Here is a 19,394-nt window from a genome sequence, read left to right as displayed (position 1 = left end):
TGCCTCAAGTGCCCTGTCCATTATTCCACGCAGCGTATGCTCCAAGAGGTGGACAAGAGGTACAGTGTCACTGATGCATGCACTGTCACTGCTCACCATCCTTGTGGCCTCCTCAAACGGTGACAGGACAGTGCATGCATCCCTGATCATGCCCCACTGGCGTGGTGAGAAAAAACCGAGCTCCCCTGACCCTGTCCTGGTGCCGTAGTCGCACAGGTACTCATTGATGGCCCTCTGCTGCGTGTGCAGCCGCTGCAGCATGGCCAACGTTGAGTTCCACCTGGTGGGCATGTCACATATAAGGCAGTTCTTGGGCAGGTTCAACTCCTTTTGGAGCTCAGCCAGCCGAGCACAGGCATTAAATGATCGGCGGAAATGCACACAGACTTTCCTGGCCTGCTTCAGTACATCCTGTAAGCCGGGGTACCTGCCCAAGAACCGCTGCACCACCAGGTTAAGGACGTGAGCTACACAGGGCACATGGGTCAGTTGTCCCTGTCGGAGGGCGGAGAGGAGGTTGGTGCCATTGTCACAAACCACCATTCCTGGCTTAAGCTGGCGTGGCGTCAACCACCTCTCGGCCTGCCCCTGCAGAGCTGACAAAACATCGGCCCCAGTGTGGCTCCTGTCCCCCAAACAAACCCGCTGTCCCAGATCCCTTCGTTGGCAGAGACGTTGGTCCACCCGAACCTGTCCTGATCGACGGAGAAGTCGAATTCGAAGTAGAGTCGATTCTGGACTGCAGGAAGAGACGGGGACAGGTCCAGTACCTCGTGAAATGGAAAGGATACGGTCCTGAAGATAATTCTTGGGAGCCGGAAAGTAATATTCATGCTGAAAAGCTCATCCGGGCCTTCAAGAGAGCGCACCCAGCTAAGCTGGCCCAGTTGGGCTAAACAAAATTTAGCCAAGCTAGCATTCAACCGCTGGGCATGTGGATGGCTGGGAGTGAACTTCTTTCGCCGGTCCAGCAGCTGTGGCAGGGACATTTGCCTGCTATAATCGGACGTGGGTGTACCGCTAGCAGAGTTCCCGGAAGCACTTGGCTGTGACACACCTAATTCTACACCTTTATTCCTCTCAGAGCAGGTTTCAGAGAGGACTGAAGGTCTAGTGGGGTTGGAGATGCCAGCTGATGAGGAGCAAGGAGAGGTCCGCTTTGTTCTTTGGTGTGGGTCTTTGAGGTACGCTTGCCAACGAGCTGCATGGCAGGTCAACATATGTCTGGTCAAGCATGTGGTGCCCAAGCGGCTGATGTTTTGGCCACGCGAGATACGCTTGAGACATATGTTGCAAATAGCAGCGGTGCGATCTGATGCACTCGTCTCAAAAAAGGCCCACACCAAAGAACTTTTAGAATAACACGCAGAGGCAGCGCCCTGCACAGGCGGAGCTCTGCGGTGTGATTCAGTCGGTGTGCTGCCCCTAAGCTGGCCCCCGGAGGGCATCCTGCCTCGTTGGACATGTGCCTCCTCCTCCTCCTCTCTCCTACCAGGCACCCACGTGGAGTCAGTGCCCTCATCATCCCCTCCCTCTTCATCGCTGTAGCAAACCTGGCAGTATGCTGCAGCTTGTGGAACATGACTGCCAGATTGCTGTTCTTCTTGAGCATCCCCTCTCTCTGCGCTCACGCTACTGCCTTCCTCTAGCTGAGTGTCATCATCAGAGCCCACAAAACACTGGGCATCCTCCTGGAGCATGTACCCAACACTGTGCTCAAAGAGTTCAGGAGACTCCTCAGGAGGACGTGGTGGGTCTAGGGAAGGAGTCACTGATGATGACATTGAGAGGAGGGAAGACGATGCGTTGGCAGCTGCTTTGCTAGTACCCTGAGACTGGGTGAGAGAGGATGAGGAGGATGAAGAGGGCTTGGTCATCCACTCTACCAAGTCGTTGGCATGTTGCGGTTCAACATGTCCAGCTGCCGAAAAGAAGGACAAGCGTGTCCCATGGCCACGTGCTGATGACAATGCACCGCGTCCACGACCAGCACTGTTGTCTCTAGACACAGAGCCTGCTTGCCCTCTTTTATCTGCCTGTATGCCTCTCCTTGCTGGCCTTCCAGACATGGTAATGGCCTGAAGGGAGTTGGGTAAAACAGCAGTGTAATGGAGTCACACAACACCCACTAAGCCCTGCAGATGGCTCTATTAGAGAACAGCAATAAACGGTAGATACAGGTGTATATTGTGCTGGAGTCACACAACACCCACTAACTCCTGCAGATGCCTTTATTATAGAACACCAGAGATAAAGGGGTATACTGTAATTGAGTCACACAACACCCACTAAGCCCTGCAGATGCCTCTATTAGAGAACAGCTAACACTAACTCCTGCAGATGCATTTATTATAGAACACCAGAGATAAAGGGGTATATACAGATGTATACTGTGCTGTGCTGGAGGCACACACAACTTCTAATAACTCCTGCAGATGGCAAGTGGGCTCAAATAGAGAAGAGCTATGTAGGTGGATATAGCGGTGTGTACTGGGTACAGAGCACGCAGACAGCACGCACAAGCTCCTAACACTACTGACTGCAAGCTCTATTATAAAAGATAGATCACTAGCTATATAGGTGAGGTGAATATAGCGGTGTATACTGCGGTCAGGGCACACAGACAACAACCACTACAGAAGAGCAAGATCGAAAATCGGCCGATAACGATCGGTGTGTACTGTGTTGAAGGTATACAGAACACCCACTAACTGCTTCAGACGCCAACACACTACACTAGGCCGCCGCGCTGGCGGCCTTATATAGTGTTGGGCGTGTACTACACAGCCTGAGCTATGATTGGCCACAGGCATCCTGCCTGTGGCCAATCATGGCTCTCCTCGCTGCTGGCGCTGTGATTGGCCAAGCATGCGGGGTCACAGTGCATGCTTGGCCAATCATGAGCCAGCAATGCACTGCGATGACGCAGTGCATTGTGGGCCATGAGCGAACGGTCCATAAGGTTCGGAATTCGCCGAACGGGCGAACAGCCGATGTTCGAGTCGAACGTATGTTCGACTCGAATACGAAGCTCATCCCTACTAGACACCATTCACCAAAGAAAATTTATGAGGAGTGCTTTCAACCTTGGTATTTTTCTGCAGGTGAGCTATGCTGCGACTCTCCCGAATCTGAGCAACAAACAAGAGTTTCCATCCTTCTTGAGGACAACAGTCAGTGTCGACAGTCAACCACGGGCCCTCATTGACTTGTGTCATACATTTGGGTGGACTTGGATAGGTATACTTATTTCTTCAACAGACTATGGTACGCAAGGTGGGATCTCCCTTAAAAAAGAGGCTGCCAAGAATGAGGTTTGCATAGCCTTTTATGAAACCATTGCCTTGGATTCCAGCACAAAAAGGATGCCAAAGATTATAGAGAATGTTCAAAAGTCAACAGCCTCTGCAGTATTTCTATTTGTCTCTCCTCCAGAGGCCAATGCTATATTTATCGAGGTTCTTCTTCAAAACGTTACTGGAAAAGTATGGGTTGGTATCGAAGCCTGGTTCACATCCCCAGTGTTTTTGCAGACAGATTTTTGGAACATACTGAACAACACTATCGGGATCGCAAAAAGCAGAAAGATCCTACCTAATTTTACAGACTTTCTCCAAAACCTTAATCCATCTATTTATCCTAGAATGTTGTCTATCCGGCAGTTCTGGGAGAGGGCATTTAACTGCAAATGGCCCATGAATAACAGCAGTTTATCTAATGCAGGCTCCAGCACAGGATCTTGTACTGGTTTTGAGAAGATAGTAACTGATGACATCACAGAACTCAATGACCCAACCTCCCAGGTTGTGTACATGGCCCACAGTGCCCTCTATGTGGTTGCACATGCTCTCCAAACATTGCTATCCTGCAAGCCTGGAGAAGGTCCTTTCAGTGGAAAATCTTGTGCTGAAAAACAAGCTATCCAGCCTTGGCAGGTAACAGAGACCAAACCTGAAGCCCAACTCAGACCTTAACTGTAAACGTAGTTAGACTGTGAATTGTTTATGGTAAGGGTGGAGAAGTGACTAGGGAGTCATTTATGTGAGTATAGTTAGAGTATTTTTTTCTATGGCTCTGCCCTGTAGAAATGTAGTCAGAGCAGAAATTCTGTACCAACTGAGTTGTCAAACTGCGGAATATTTGCGAAAAAAAAAAAACAGCCAGACTGTAAGTTCCTGGGAGAATCTGGACTAAGAATTCTTTACTGTAAAACATAATGAGAAATTAAAATAATACTTTTTTTTACCCTGCTAGCTCTTGTATTACATGAAGAAAGTTCATTTTGTTAACACTGCAGGAGAGGAGGTGTCATTTGATGCTAAAGGAGATATCCACGGGTACTTTGACATCTTGAACTGGAAACTGATTGGAAAAAAAGCTCAATATATACAAATTGGAACCTACAACGAGTATATTAGCAGCGGCCCAAAACTTTTAATTAACACCACTGCCATCCGGTGGCCAGGTGGACTAAGAAAGGTAAATATCTTTCATGTAATATTATGTTCTTGATTATAGGATGCTCTCACAATAAATTACAAAACACTACAGTCCAATTAAGAATATATGATCTTCAATGCAGAATTTCAATCTCTCAATCAACATTAACTATTTTGAAAGCAGATCTTCACTGCATCTGAGCCCCACAAACCAAAAACACTATTTAATTCATTTTTAATAATCAAAGCAAAGTCCCCCATCCATCCATTTATCTATGCTTTATTTTGATGTTATGGCTTGGTAGTCATTCACTATGAGATGACTTTACCCCTTGTCTTCAGTCCTTTGAACATTCAAATTGGGCTGCTGTTTTCTTTACCAGCTTTGACTTTCTTTACCTTTTGGAGACTGAAGTTCTGGAGTGGTATCTGATAAATGAAGGAGCTATAATCTGTCTGTGGTACAAATACTGTACACGAACATTTCTAGCCGTAAGTCTTCTAATCCTTACCTTCCCAATATTCGTTATGTTCTATGTTGTCGTCCCCGTGTGTTGCATATGTTTTTTTTATATATTTGTTGATTAATTCACATTTATGTATTTTTCTGATAGAGAAAGGAACTGTACAAACAAAATTCCAAAACATGTTGGGTATTCTGATCATTATGCTTGATTGTGTTCTCTTACTATAGAGTCCTTTCTACCATATTTTCAGAAGATTATCTGTATGAATTGTTCAACATATTGTTTTTAAATCATGTATTTTTTGTATATTGAATACAATTTATTATTTTTTTCATTACTTTCATACTCACTGTACACGTATTGACCCCCACCCATACAATCCCAGGGGCATTTTTTCCTATTTTCCTTAAAAATGAAATAAATGGCATTTTTGGCTTGTGGTATTCAGATGCAGTGTAGTTCCTCTTTAAATTTTACCTACGTCACATATGGATGTATTTTAAACTATGCACAATTTTAAGAGTCGTAATTATTATATTTTATTATATAAAGTTTTCCTATAATTCAGCAATTTGAAGTACTACACCCAGAAAAGGAACTGGGTAAGGGATGTAAAAATAGTTTATAACAGTATGTTAACGAGGATCTCCAGTTTCCCCCCAAAAATTTTAAAGTCAGCAGCTACAAATACTGTAGCTGTTGAAACCCTGTTGAAATCCGTGCATCCAGCATCCCAGCATCCTGCATGGAGATTAGCAGTCGGGCGTATGGATTAGGCGGCAGCGCCCCTAATGAGCGGGCCGCAACTGCTTGGAACCTTTCGGGAGGATGGGGAACGGGTACCTGTTTTTGACAGGTATCCGTCCCCACTTCCGGGAGACCTGGGTGTGGTGAGATGGGGCGAGGCCTCCTGGAAGTTTGGCCCCCCCTCCGTCCTCCACCGCTGGACCAGTTAGAAAGCACAGCATGCTTCACGCATGAGCAGTAGGGAACTGGCCGTGAAGCTGAAAGTCTTGACTGTTGGCATCCCTTACCACGAATGGTGGCGGCAGCACTTGAGAGCTGATCGGAAAATCAGCTTGGGTGCTGACATCGTATGATCCCTGGAGAGGTAAGTGTCCTAATATTAAAAGTCAGCAGCTGCAGTATTTGTAGCTGTTGGTTTTTAATTTTTGGAGGGGGGGCTGGAGCTCCTCTTTAAAGTGACGGGAGAGAGGTGGAGGGCATCAGAGGAGGAAGCTTACTATCGAACTAGAAGACAGAAGCACAAGGCACAAATCAAAATTAATGTAAGTAATGTCCCTTGTGCCTATTATGTATTTTTTTTGTTTGCATATGGTAAACTTAAAGCAGTATTCTCATTAGTAATTATGCAGGGCACTCTCTAAAGCTAAGTAAGATCACTGTGTGATATAAAACAATCAATAATTATTACCTCATGCGTTATATGAACATATATATGCAAACTACAAACTCACATTTTAAAGTGAACATTCCAAATGTAAACTGACAGTTCACATCCAAATTTAACCTCTTGTCACCCACCTACTGTCAAATGACGGAAGGGCGGTGTGGCTCTGTTTTTTTTGCTAGAAAATTACTTAGAACCCCAAACATTATACATTTTTTTTTCTAACAGCCTAGAGAATAAAATGGCGGTCGTTGCAATACTTTCTGTTAGACCGTATTTGCTCAGCAGTCTTACAAGAGCACTTTTTTTTTTAAATACACTTTTTTGAATAAAAAAAATAAGACAACAGTAAAGTTAGTCCAATTTTTTTATATTGTGAAAGATAATGTTACGCTGAGTAAATTGATACCCAACATGTTACGCTTCAAAATTGCGCCTGCTCGTGGAATGCTGACAAACTTTTACCCTTAAAAATCTCCATAGGCAACGTTTAAAAAAATTATACAGGTTGCTTTTGAGTTACAGAGGAGGTCTAAGGCTAGAATTATTGCTCTCACTCTACCGATCGCGGCGATACCTCACATGTGTGGTTTGAACACCATTTTCTTATGCAGGTGCTACTCACGTATAAAAGTGATCTTGCAGCGAATCTGCCGCAGAGACCACTATTATCAGAATCTGGACCGCCGGCTAAAGAAGAAGAGCATACCAGGGTTATGGCAGCTAGCTGCTGCAATAACAATGATATTCCTCTTAAAAGTTAGGACATATATCAGTGTGCAGCGGTCCGGAAGTAGTTAAAACTCAATGTGCAGGCGCATTCCAACACTCAGTGGCTTCTGCATCACCTGGCTCCTTCCACGCGTTACGCAGGGCCATCTTTAAGGCAGGGCAAAAGGAGCAGCTGCCCTGGGCCCTGTGATTGTTGTGGGGCCCAAAGAAGCTGCCTCATACTTGCCAACTATCCCAGTTTACATTCCCTTATCCATTGAGGTTTTAGTCCTGTGCTGTGTCCCAATATCTGGATGAAGCGCTGCTACTAATGCTGCCCAGCTCTGACCTATTGTTGTGTACATATGACTCACCCGCAAACCCTGTGTTTACATGTAAATATCCAGCATTCATATGTAAATATCAGTGACATGCATATGTGAATAGCTGAGGCCAACAGCATTGATATGTAAATATAAGGCAGCATTCATATGTCTATCATGCCCCCTTGCAGTGAGGAGATGATGTTCTGTAACCTATAGCAACCAGTGAGCAGTATTACTGTACAGTATTCTCTAGCAGCCCATCAACAAGCAGAAATCATGTGCTGTAACCTCTAGCAACTAATCAGTGAGCCTTAAGGAGTGCTGTAATCTCTAGCAACCAGTCAGTAAGCAGTAATGATATGCTGTAACCTCTGGCAACCAATCACTGCCTATTCTGATACAGTAAACTGATTTTAAGTCTAGCTGCTATTTATTGTATGTCTCAGAGAAGGTGGAGAGCGAAATTGCATGGGGGGAGGAGGGCCCTAAGAAATTTTTTGCCCAGGGTCCAATCAATATTAAAGACGGCCCTGGCCTTATGTCACTGCCCTTGTGACTTTCTCAGGGAAAAATTTATATTCAACTAACTATTTAGAATATCACAATATATGTTTGCAGTGGTTTAGAGGTAGTGTGGAAGTTCTCACGATTGTTGCAAAATTAAAGTGGTATTAAACTCAAAACCGAAAATGTTTTATTTTGCAGCTTACTAATCATGAAATGTGGTGGCTGCATCAGATTTCTTTTCTTTGGCTTTTTTTCCCCTCTGTATTCTCCCGGTGATCTGGCCAATAACACACCTCCAGCATTATTGAGACACAACTCAGGATGAATGAGAATAGGAGGCACAGCAGACAGCAGCATTGTCAGTCTTGAGGTGGGGGTAGTGTTAAATGTATGAGCAGATTCAGATACACTCACAAACAGAAGCCAAACTCCAGCTAACACTTTTTAATCTTTTTGAGATAAAGGTTTTGCATGAATACATAAAATCTGATCAATATAATCACCCCTGCTAGTGCTACTTGATTTATCTGATACATTTTGCTGGAGAGCTTGTGCTTTTAAAAAACAACAGAACTGCTGGCTGAATCGCCAGATGAAAATAGAAGAAAGAAACAAATGCAGCCATCACATCTAAGAATTGGTAAGCTGCAATATAATAAATGTTTGCTATTTTCATATAGTCCACCAGCAAATAAACGTTATGCTCACTGGATGTTCTTGTCTCGCATCAAAAGAGCAGTGAAATTCTAGTACTTTAGTAGCCCTGAAGATCAAAGTATTGTCACTGTCTCAAAACTAGAAATGAACAGATCACTATTGTAAAAGATGATTTGTTGCTGCAGATCTCGGCTGGGTCCATTTTTCTCCCTCCTGGATCTTATCCAGACCTCAGAAGGAAAAAGGTATCACATATATTGTATTGTACGATCACCTTTGGCCTTTGGTTAGATCTAACTCCAGTCATTGGGCTGCTACCCATTTCATTTTATTCTCTTGTGTTAAATCTTTTATGTAACCCTAAAGGTGCCACGTTCTGTGTGCAGTGATGACTGTCCTCCTGGCTACAGGAAGGCACCACAGAGAGGACAACCTGTCTGCTGCTTTGACTGTGTGCCATGTCCAGAAGGCATGATTGCCAATGAGTCAAGTAAGTTACAAAGATGAGAATTAATGTCATTTAAGTTGAGCTAAAGGGAAACAACTAATTACATATATGTAAACTGTCTTATCAGCCAAAAGATTTGTAGTTCTGTCCAGCTACTTTTGTGATTCTCAAATTCTTTGTTATGCCGCGTACACACGTAGCCGACTATCCGACGGACTTCCCGCCGGACTGTCCGCCGGACTTTCCGAACGGGCTACTTGCCCACACACGGCACTTTTTCAGCAGACTAATATGGCGTACTAAGTCCGCCGTACTATCCGCCGTACTTTTGAAATGAACGGACTCGCCCACACACGCGGAGGAAAGTCCGCTCATTTTGAGCGCGTCTCCCGCCACCTGGTATGGACTTAAAGGGGAACCCCAACGCTGAAAAAATCGTCGTGGGGGTCCCCCCAAGGTCCACATTAGACCCTTGTCCGAGCACGCTACCCGGCCGGCCAGGAAGGGGGGGGGGGCGAGCGAGCACCCCCCCTCCTGAGCCGTACCAGGCTGCGTGCCCTCAACATGGGGGTGCATTGGGAAAGGGGGTCGCGCGGCCCCCCCACCCCAAAGCACCTTGTCCCCATGTTGATGAGGACAAGGGCCTCTTCCCAACAACCCTGGCCGTTGGTTGTCAGGGTCTGCGGGCGGGGGGCTTATCGGAATCCGGGAGCCCCTGTAATAAGGGGGCCCCCGGATACCGGCCCCCCACCCTATGTGAATGAGTATGGGGTACAATGTACCCCTACCCATTCACCTGTAAAATAAAGTAAAAAAAAACACAACACACAAGGGTTAAAATAGTTTATTGCACAGCTCTGGGGGTCTTCCGTCTTCGGGGGTCTTCTCGCCGGACTCCTCTGCTATCTTCTTCTAGCTCTTTTACTAGCGGAGGAGCCCGGCTTTCTTCCTCGCCGCCGCCCTCTTCTTCCGACTTAGGGGGTCTTGTCCCCCTCTTCGGTTCTTCTGCCGGGCCACCGCGCCTTCTTCTAGCTCTTTTACAGGCGGTGGCCCGGTCTTCTGTCGCCGCTGTCGTCACTGTCGTCACCGCCTTCTGTTCTTCTCTTCTTCTCTTCAGATGTTGCCTCGTCGCATCCTCCGCTCACAATGGCTCTGACGCGACACGACGACTTATATAGGGACATCACCGGATGATGTCCCTGCCTATTATGGTGTCACAGTCCCAGAGGATGCTGGGACTGTGACATCATAATGGGCGGGGACATCATCCGGTGATTTTTACTTTATTTTACGTGGGGGGCCGGTATCCGGGCCCCTTATTAAAGGGGGCTCCCAGATTCCGATAAGCCCCCCGTCCCCAGACCCCGACAACCAACGGCCAGGGTTGTCGGGAAGAGGCCCTTGTCCTCATCAACATGGGGACAAGGTGCTTTGGGGTGGGGGGGCCGCGCGGCCCCCCTTCCCCAAGGCGACTCCCATGTTGAGGGCACGCGGCCCGGTACGGTTGAGGAGGGGGGGGCGCTCGCTCGTCCCCCAGTTTCCTGGCCGGCCGGGTAGCGTGCTCGGACAAGGGTCTGATGTGGACCTGGGGGGGACCCCCACGCCGATCTTTTCGGCGTTGGGGTTCCCCTTTAAGTCCATGCTAGGTAGTGGGGCCAGCGACGCATCCTTCGCGGGCCCCGCCTACCCGGAGACGTGTTTAAAATGAGCGGACTTTTCTCCGGGCGGGAAAAGTCTGTTCATTTCAAAAGTACGGCGGACTGGCATACGCACGGCCGGATTGTCCGCCGAAATGCAAGTCCGGTGGGAAGATTGGAGTGTATGTATGTACAGTGCCTGTATTCATACCCCTTGACCTTTTCCAAATTTTGTCATGCTACAACCAAAGATGTAAATATTTAATTGGGATTTTATGTAATAGACCAACACAAAGTGGCACATAATTGTGAAGTGGAGGGAAAATAATAAATGGTTTTCAATTTTTTTTACAAATAACTATGTGAAAGTGTGGCGTGCATTCGTATTCAGCCCCCTTTACTCTGATACCCCTAACTAAAATAGTGGAACCAATTTCCTTCAGAAGTCACCCAATTATTAAATAGAGTCCACCTGTGTGTCATTTAAGCTTAGTATAAGTACAGCTGTTCTGTAAAGCACTCAGAGGTTTGTTAAAGAATCTAAGTGAACAAACAGCATCATGAAGGCTAAGGAACACACCAGACGGCTCAGGAATAACGTTGTGGAGAAGTTTACAGCAGGGTTAGGTTATAAAAAAAATACCCCAAGCTTTGAACATCTCACAGAGCACTGTTCAGTCCATCATCCCAAAATGCCAAAATGGAAAGAGTTTGGCACAACTGAAAACCTACCAAGTTATGGACGTCCGCCTAAACCTACAGCCTGGGCAAGTAGAGCATTAATCAGAGAAGCAGCCAAGAGAAGTCCGTGGTAAAACTCTGGAGGAGCTGAAGAGATCCACAGCTCAGGTGGGAGAATCTGCCAACAGGACAACTATTAGTCGTGCTCTCCACAAATCTGGCCTTTATGGAAAAGTGGCAAGAAGAAAGCCATTGTTGAAAGAAAACCATAAAAAGGCCCATTTTCAGCTTGCGAGAAGCCATGTGGGGGACACAGCAAACATGTAAAAGAAGATGCTCTGGTCAGATGAGCTGAAAGCAAAAGGCTATGTGTGGCAGAAAACTAACACTGCACATCACCTTGAACACACCATCCCCACTGTGAAACATGGTGGTCGCATCAAGCTGCGGGGATACTTTTCTTTAGCATGGACAGGGAAGCTGGTCATAGTTGATCGGAAGATGGATGGAGCTACAATGGAATGGTTTAGATCAAAGCATATTCATGTGTTTGAATGGCCCAGTCAAAGTCCAGACCTAAATCCAATTGAGAATATGTGGTAAGATCTGAAAATTGCTGTTCACAAACAATCCCCATCCAATCTGACAGAGCTTGAGCCATTTTGCAAAGAAGAATGGGCAAAAATTACCCTCTCTAGATGTGCAAAGCTGGTAGAGACATCCCAAAAAGCATTGCAGCTGTAATTGCAGCGAAAGGTGGTTCTACAAAGTATTGACTCAGGTGGGTGGGGCCACACCTTTCACATATTTATTTGTAAAAAATTTTGAAAACCATTTTTCATTTTCCTTCAAACTCACAATTATTTGCCACTTTGTGTTGGTCTATCACATAAAATCCCATTAAAATACATTTACGTTTTTGGTGGCAATATGACAAAATGTGGAAAATTTCAAGGGATATGTATACTTTTTCAAGGCAGTGTATATACTGTATATATTGCAGCTTACAAGTACTGATTGGGCAATGAATGAGCAGCAACACACTGATTGGCTCTTCCTTCTCACAGTCTGAGCCCAGAGGATGAAGGGCTGCTAATATGAAGCTATAGGTCTTCATATTAGCCCACTGTCATCCCCTGTTCTGTAATTATTTTCATTTATGCCCAGTGTTCGGATTTCATTTCAAGAAAAATATGGCTTTTCAGAAAACCAAACATCAATACTCACCTAGGCGGATGCTGCATCTGCCCCCTGTTACCTCTAGACTGAGAATTGAGCGATCAAAGACGACTAATCGGTCAATTCATGGTCTTCAGTGAGCAGAGAACTGGTGACTGTCAATCAGAGGCTGTCGATCAGGAATCTGGGAGGATCCCAACAATAGTCATATCAGCAGCTGACAGTAGACTTTAGTCCACTGTCAGCTGAATAGAGGAGTACAGGAATACAGGAGTGTAGAACTAAGTGCACTCCTGTGACCCACAGGAGAAATAGGTCCAACTTCATTTCCTTTAAGGTCAGAATTAAGGTTTTTCTCTTACATGAAAGACTACTTGTAAAGGGATGGAGAACCTGATGAGGTAATTACTCTAAACATGAAAAAAATATTATAATTTATTATGTCTATTTTTGTGACTTGCAACAGCTTGTAAAATATACCGTATTTATCAGCATATAACACGCACCTTTTTCCCCTTAAAAGCAGGGGAAAATCGTGGGTGCGTGTTATACGCCGATCCCCCGAAAATTCTGAGCCTCTGGGTGGCTTTCAGCCGCCTTCGGCTCTTCAAGGCGACTTTCGGCCGCCTTCGGCTCTTCTTGGTAGCTTTTGGCTGCCTTCGGCCGTTCTCGGCAGCTTCCGGCCGCCTTCGGCTCTTCTCGGCGGCCGAAAGCTTCCGAGAACGGCCGAAAGCTGCCCGAGAAGAGCCGAAAGCGGCCGGAGGCCCGCCGAGAACTACCGCACACCACCGAGACACACATCCGGCTCTGTATCTCGGCAGCGGCATTTTTTAAAAATAAAATAGACACGGCTGCAATGGGAGACAAGACTGCAATGGGGGACAAGACTGCATAAGGCTGCAATGGGGGACAAGACTGCATAAGGCTGCAATAGGGGACAAGACTGCACTGGTGGACAAGGCTGCATAAGGCTGCAATGGTGGACAAGGCTGCATAAGGCTGCAATGGTGGACAAGGCTGCATAAGGCTGCAATGGTGGACAAGGCTGCATAAGGCTGCAATGGTGGACAAGGCTGCATAAGACTGTAATGGTGGACAAGGCTGCAGATGACACTGATGGGCATATAAATGTAAGTTTTTTTTCCCCTTAAACTTCCCTCCTAAAAGTTTTTTTCCTTAAAATTCACTCCTAAACTTGGGGTGCGTGTTATACGCCGATAAATACGGTAGATTTAATCTGTGAGTCAGGTGACCTGTAACACCACCCTGTGATTCCAGTATGCAAAGTATGCAAAGAAGTGGACACAGAGGAGAGAACCAGATAGAGTTGGAAAAATGAAAGGGAAGATAAGAGCATGGGGAGGAAAAAGGGGAAGGTGGGGCAAAAGAAGGAAGAAGAAAACACAGTTTCTCCGAAGCACCCTCTGTGATCCCCTTTCCCTCCACAGAGCTGCTAGGATCCAAAAAACAGTGGATTCCATTTACAAATTAGTGGCATATTGGTGTATCCAACCAGGGCCGGTGCGGTCGCTAGGCGAACTAGGCAGCCGTCTAGGGCGCAGCCATGGCCAGCTGCCTTCCCCATTAGCCTGGCCGGGGAACATGAGGGGCCTTAAACAGGGCTGGGGCACTGACTGACTGCAGAAAGCAGCAGCCGTGGACATCCATCATGGCTGCTGCATAAGAGGTCAGAAGCAGCTCAGCCTGTGAGGAGGGCACAGCGGAGGAGGCGGGTACAGCTGGGGAGGCGGAGGAGTGCGCACGAGGTCAGAGGAGGAGGTGGAGGAGGCAGGCACAGCAGGGGAATGCGGAGGAGGTGGGACTCCACTCTCTGATCCTGTCACCTGTGTGGCCCTAGGCAAGAGGAAAAACACCCCCTGGCCACACTACCCCCCCAGGAGGGGGGTGCCGGGAGTGTTAGTCTTGCCAAGGGCGTGAAAGAGGTAAACCCCAGCCCTGTATCCAACCCCCTCAAGACAAGTTTAAGTGAACTGGCACCATGTGTAGATTTAATGGAACTGTAACTTTGACAGATTAACTGTTTAAGCCTGGGGAAATACATTTAAGGGGCTTATAGTTCTATTTATATAAAACTAGTCTTGAGGAAAATGTAGGTGCTGTGTTGTCAGCTATGAGGGTACAAATATTGTATCCTTCTCTACCTCTGTCAGTGACACTAAATCGGAAAAAAAAATTAAAGACCAATTTCGCAAATTTCGCAATAATTTAGCTAATTATTTTGTTAAAAAAATTGGAAACAAACCACGCAAAAGTGTCACCATACAACACCATATATATGTGTCACAATCTAACAACATAATATATCTATCTATATATATATATATATATATATATATATATATATATATATATATATATATATATATATATATATATATCTGTGACAGCTGCACTCTTGGTATATCCACATACAGTATGTAATATATAAACCATAAAAATAAGTATTGTGTTGCGCTATCATTAGAAAGTGCATAAGAGGAGGGGCAGCATTAAAAATGTTTTATTAATAATAGTTAACCACTTAAGGACCATCTCACAAGGATATACGTCGGCAGAATGGCACGGCTGGGCACAGGCACGTACAGGTACGTTGTCCTTTAAGAGCCCAGCCGTGGGTCACGCGTGCGCACCTCCGGTGGCGCACTCGTGACCCTATCCTGAGCTCAGTGACCGTGGCCGCGGGATCCGCGGACGCGAACGCTGCCTATGTCCCACGATCGGGTCACAGAGCTGAAGTACGGGGAGAGGTAGGTGTAAACAAACCTCTCCCCGTGCTTCCTACTGAAGGCTGTCACTGATCGTCTGTTCCCTGTTATAGGGAAAGATGATCAGTGATGTCACATGCCAAGCCACGCCCTCCTACAGTAAAAAAAACACACACTCACACTTAACTCCTACACTGCCCCCTAGTGGTTAACCCCTTCACTGCCAGTGACATTTTTACAGTAATCAGTTCATTTATTATCTCACTGATCTCTGTATTAATGCCAATGGTCCCAAAAATGTATCAAAATTGTCCGATGTGTCCACCATAATGTTGCAGTCACAATACAAATCGCTGATCGCCGCCATTACTAGTAAAAAAAATATGAATAAAAATGCCATAAAACTATCCCCTATTTTGTAGACGCTATAACTTTTGCGCAAACCAATCAATAAACGCTTATTGCGATTTTTTTTACCAAAAATATGTAGAAGAATACGTATCGGCCTAAACTGAGGAAAAAAAAAATTTTTTATACATTTTTTGCGAATATTTATTATAGCAAAAAGTAAAAAATATTGCATTTTTTTCAAAATTGTCGCTCTATTTTTGTTTATATGGCAAAAAATAAAAACCGCAGAGATGATCAAATACCAGGAAAAGAAAGCTCTATTTGTGGGAAAAAAAGGACACCAATTTTGTTTGGGAGCCTTATCGCATGACCGCGCAATTGTCAGTTAAAGCGACGCAATGCAGAATCGCAAAAAGGGGCCTGGTCCTTTAGCTGGAAAATGGTCCAGGGCTTAAGTGGTTAAATCATATATCTATCTCTACATTTCATGATACATATATGTATATATTTATTTCTTTTTCCTGTGACGTTATAATTAATTAACCATCAGGGTTAGTGTATTTGATACCATTTTTATCTTAAACTGTAATTGTTAAATGTATTATTAGTATTTTTTTAAATATATATTTTTTGTTTTTTTGTTTTCATTATTTTCCATTGCCTTTAGATGGAGTGCAGTTTCTGACAACATATAGTATTAGACTATTTTTTTATTGATTAATGTAACCATGAAGTGTTGTCGGTATATTTTTATTGTTAATCTTCTATTTTATGAGTATTTACATACACTATTTGTTATTAAATAGTCATATTGCTGCTTTGGACATGAGACTTCAGTAATATGGCCATCCCTTCATCACTAGTGAGATTGGTGCTCTGGTGGATGGTCTTCGGCAACATGGCCGCAGTCCTTTTTCCCTATAGGAGTTACTGATTGGCCTCTAGTGCCTTTACCATGGCAACATGGCCTCTGTTTATTCCAGTCAATGCGTCAATGCACACCATTGGGCTGGATTTTTACATATAAATTATTTGGTTGCCAAAGAATTACAACTTTTATCAGTTTGAATGCCTAAAGTCTTTGACCATATTGGGGAAAGTTCCCGTCACTTGTGTTCCAGGGGTTTCAGCAGGACAGGAAGTGAGGAAAAATATCTTTAGTGGAAAATAAGACAAAAATAAAAGCACTTTGAAGGGAATTTAGAACAGAAAGGCTTGACAATATTTCACTTTTAACTATAAACAAACCATCCACAGAAATATTTTGAATAAGAATTTGTTAACAAATTAATTCTATGAATGAGGTGCTCAGTAGACAACTTGGTTGGAATGATCATTGATTTTAATTACTTTACAGATTCTGTTAACTGTCAAGCATGTCCAGAAGACCAGTGGCCAAACAGCAGAAGAGACAAATGTGTTGCTAAAATCATTGAGTTCCTCTCTTATGAGGAACCACTTGGTCTAGTGATGGCTTTATTCTCCATCTTGTTCTTTGTCATAACTGTGATGGTGCTGTGCATATTTCTTATATTGCGGAATACAGCCATGGTAAAAGCCAACAATAGGAACCTCAGCTACCTTCTCCTTTTGTCCCTAAAGTTTTGTTTTCTTTGTTCACTGATGTTCATTGGCTACCCCACCAGACTGAATTGTACTGTCAGACAATCTCTTTTTGGAATCACGTTCTCATTTTGTGTTTCTTGCGTCCTGGCAAAAACTATCATAGTTGTCATTGCCTTTAATGCCACCAAACCGGGGAGTAATCTGAGGGTGTGGGTTAGTTTCAAGACAGCTATCCTTGTTGTTACTATCTCCACCTCCTTCCAGATGGTCATTATCTTGATATGGATGGCAAAATTTCCACCTTTCCTGGAACATAATCATCAAGTCTTGGTTGGTACCATCCTTGTAGAATGTAATGTGGGTTCGGTAGTTATGTTTTACTGCACAATAGGGTATTTGGGTGTCTTGGCTGCCATAAGTTTTGTGGTTGCTTTCCTAGCCAGGAACTTACCAGACAGCTTTAATGAAGCGAAATACATTACTTTCAGCATGTTGACATTCCTGAGTGTTTGGTCAACTTTTATTCCAGCTTATCTTAGCACAAAGGGTAAATATATTGTTGCAGTTGAGATTTTTGCCATTTTGTTGTCAAGTCTTGGACTTTTGTGTTGTATATTTGCTCCAAAATGTTATATAATACTTTTAAAACCTATGATGAATACAAGAGGGTATTTAATGTCTAAAAACAATTAAAATGTGGACATGCTTTGACACTAGAACTGCTCATATTTTTGTTTCATATTTTGTAGCATGTCCGGTTTCTGTAGTTTCTTTAAATTGTTATACTCCTGTATGAAAAATAATAAACTATCAATGTTATTGTCATTCATTTCCTTACTTGTGTCAGGTAAATGACAATAGGGATATCTCCATCTTTTATATATATATCTAAATGCAAAATGTTGGGTTTTTATATCATTTACACTGGTTATCCTATTAAGAGTAAATTGGAGATGATTGTTTTGTGAGTTGACAATCTTCACACAAAAAATGACATTACATAGTCATACAGCGAATGCCGATATAGGGGTTGATTTACTAAAACTGGAAAATGCAAAACCTGCATGGTAGCCAGCTTCTAACTTCAGCTTGTTCAAGTAACCTTTGACGAAAAAAAAAATGGGAAGCTGATTGCATTCTGTACAGGGCTACACCATATTTTGTGCTCTCCAGTTTTAGTAACTCAACCACACGTGGCCCTTTGCTTGCCTTTATCTGGCCCTTGGGGCACTACTGACACCAGCAATAGGACACAATTACTGTGACTGACATCAACAATGGTGTACTATTCCTCCCACTGACACTAACGGTAGGGCCCCATCACTGGTGTCAAAGAAAGGAATTATGCCCCATAGTTGGTATCATTGAGAGCAATGACGCCAATGATTGGGTACAATTCCTTCCACCAACGATAGGGCACTATTTCTTGCAATGACACCAAACATGGTATCCTGTTTATTCCCACTGATGCCAGGACTTTTTCTATTCCCACTGTCCAGCCCTCCTCAAGTCTAAAGGAGAGTAAACTGGCTCTTTCTATAGAAAGTTTGGAGACCCCTGCCATAGTGTGTGGCAGGGCAGCCATCAGAAATTGTGGGGCCCCTTACACAGCTTTAGGCCTGGGCCCTCCCCCCGAGTCTGACCACCAACATTCCCCAGGGTCCCGCCCACTGGCCGTCGCACTGAATCTGCCCACTAGCCATCCCACCAAGTCCTTTAGTGCCTCAGCCCCTCTCACAACTGTATGCTCTGAGCCCCTCTCACACCTGTACGCTCTGAGCCCCCCTCACACCTGTACACTCTCACCCCCCTAACACCTGTACGCTCTGAGCCCCCCTCACACCTGTACACTCTCAGCCCCTCTCACACCTGTACGCTCTGAGCCCCTCTCACACCTGTATGCTCTGAGCCCCCCTCACACCTGTATGCTCTGAGCCCCCCTCACACCTGTATGCTCTCACCCCCCTAACACCTGTATGCTCTGAGTCCCCCTCACACCTGTACACTCTCAGCCCCCTAACACCTGTACGCTCTGAGCTCCCCACACACCTGTACGCTCTGAGCTCCCCTCACACCTCTACGCTCTGAGCTCCCCTCACACCTGTACGCTCTGAGCTCCCCTCACACCTGTACGCTCTGAGCCCCCATCACACCTGTACGCTCTGAGCCCCCATCACACCTGTGCGCTCTAAGCCCCCTCACATCTGTACGCTATGAGCCCCCCTCACACCTGTACGCTCTGAGCCCCCTCACACCTGTACGCTCTGAGCCCCCCTCACACCTGTACT

The 19,394-nt window shown here is 45.0% G+C and overlaps 1 protein-coding gene across 1 annotated transcript in view; it reads left to right on the top strand.

The window, feature by feature from the left end:
* LOC143974188 (extracellular calcium-sensing receptor-like) overlaps positions 1-17,931 on the top strand; it is a 36,908-nt gene extending 18,977 nt beyond the window's left edge. Inside the window, exons 3-6 of the mRNA XM_077475333.1 lie at positions 3,105-3,935; positions 4,255-4,479; positions 8,885-9,008; positions 16,898-17,931. Of these exons, the coding sequence (XP_077331459.1) occupies positions 3,105-3,935; positions 4,255-4,479; positions 8,885-9,008; positions 16,898-17,799 (2,082 nt within the window). The 3' untranslated portion in view covers positions 17,800-17,931. The remainder of the gene's footprint in view (positions 1-3,104; positions 3,936-4,254; positions 4,480-8,884; positions 9,009-16,897) is intronic.
* Positions 17,932-19,394: the final 1,463 nt, after the last annotated feature.

This window comes from Lithobates pipiens, unplaced genomic scaffold, assembly GCF_037356315.1.
Source record: "Lithobates pipiens isolate NorthernLeopardFrog02 unplaced genomic scaffold, aLitPip1_a1.2 Scaffold_1, whole genome shotgun sequence".
Taxonomy (NCBI): domain Eukaryota; kingdom Metazoa; phylum Chordata; class Amphibia; order Anura; family Ranidae; genus Lithobates; species Lithobates pipiens.
Note: the sequence above shows the minus strand (reverse complement) of the source record. Positions and strands in the feature narration are given on the sequence as shown.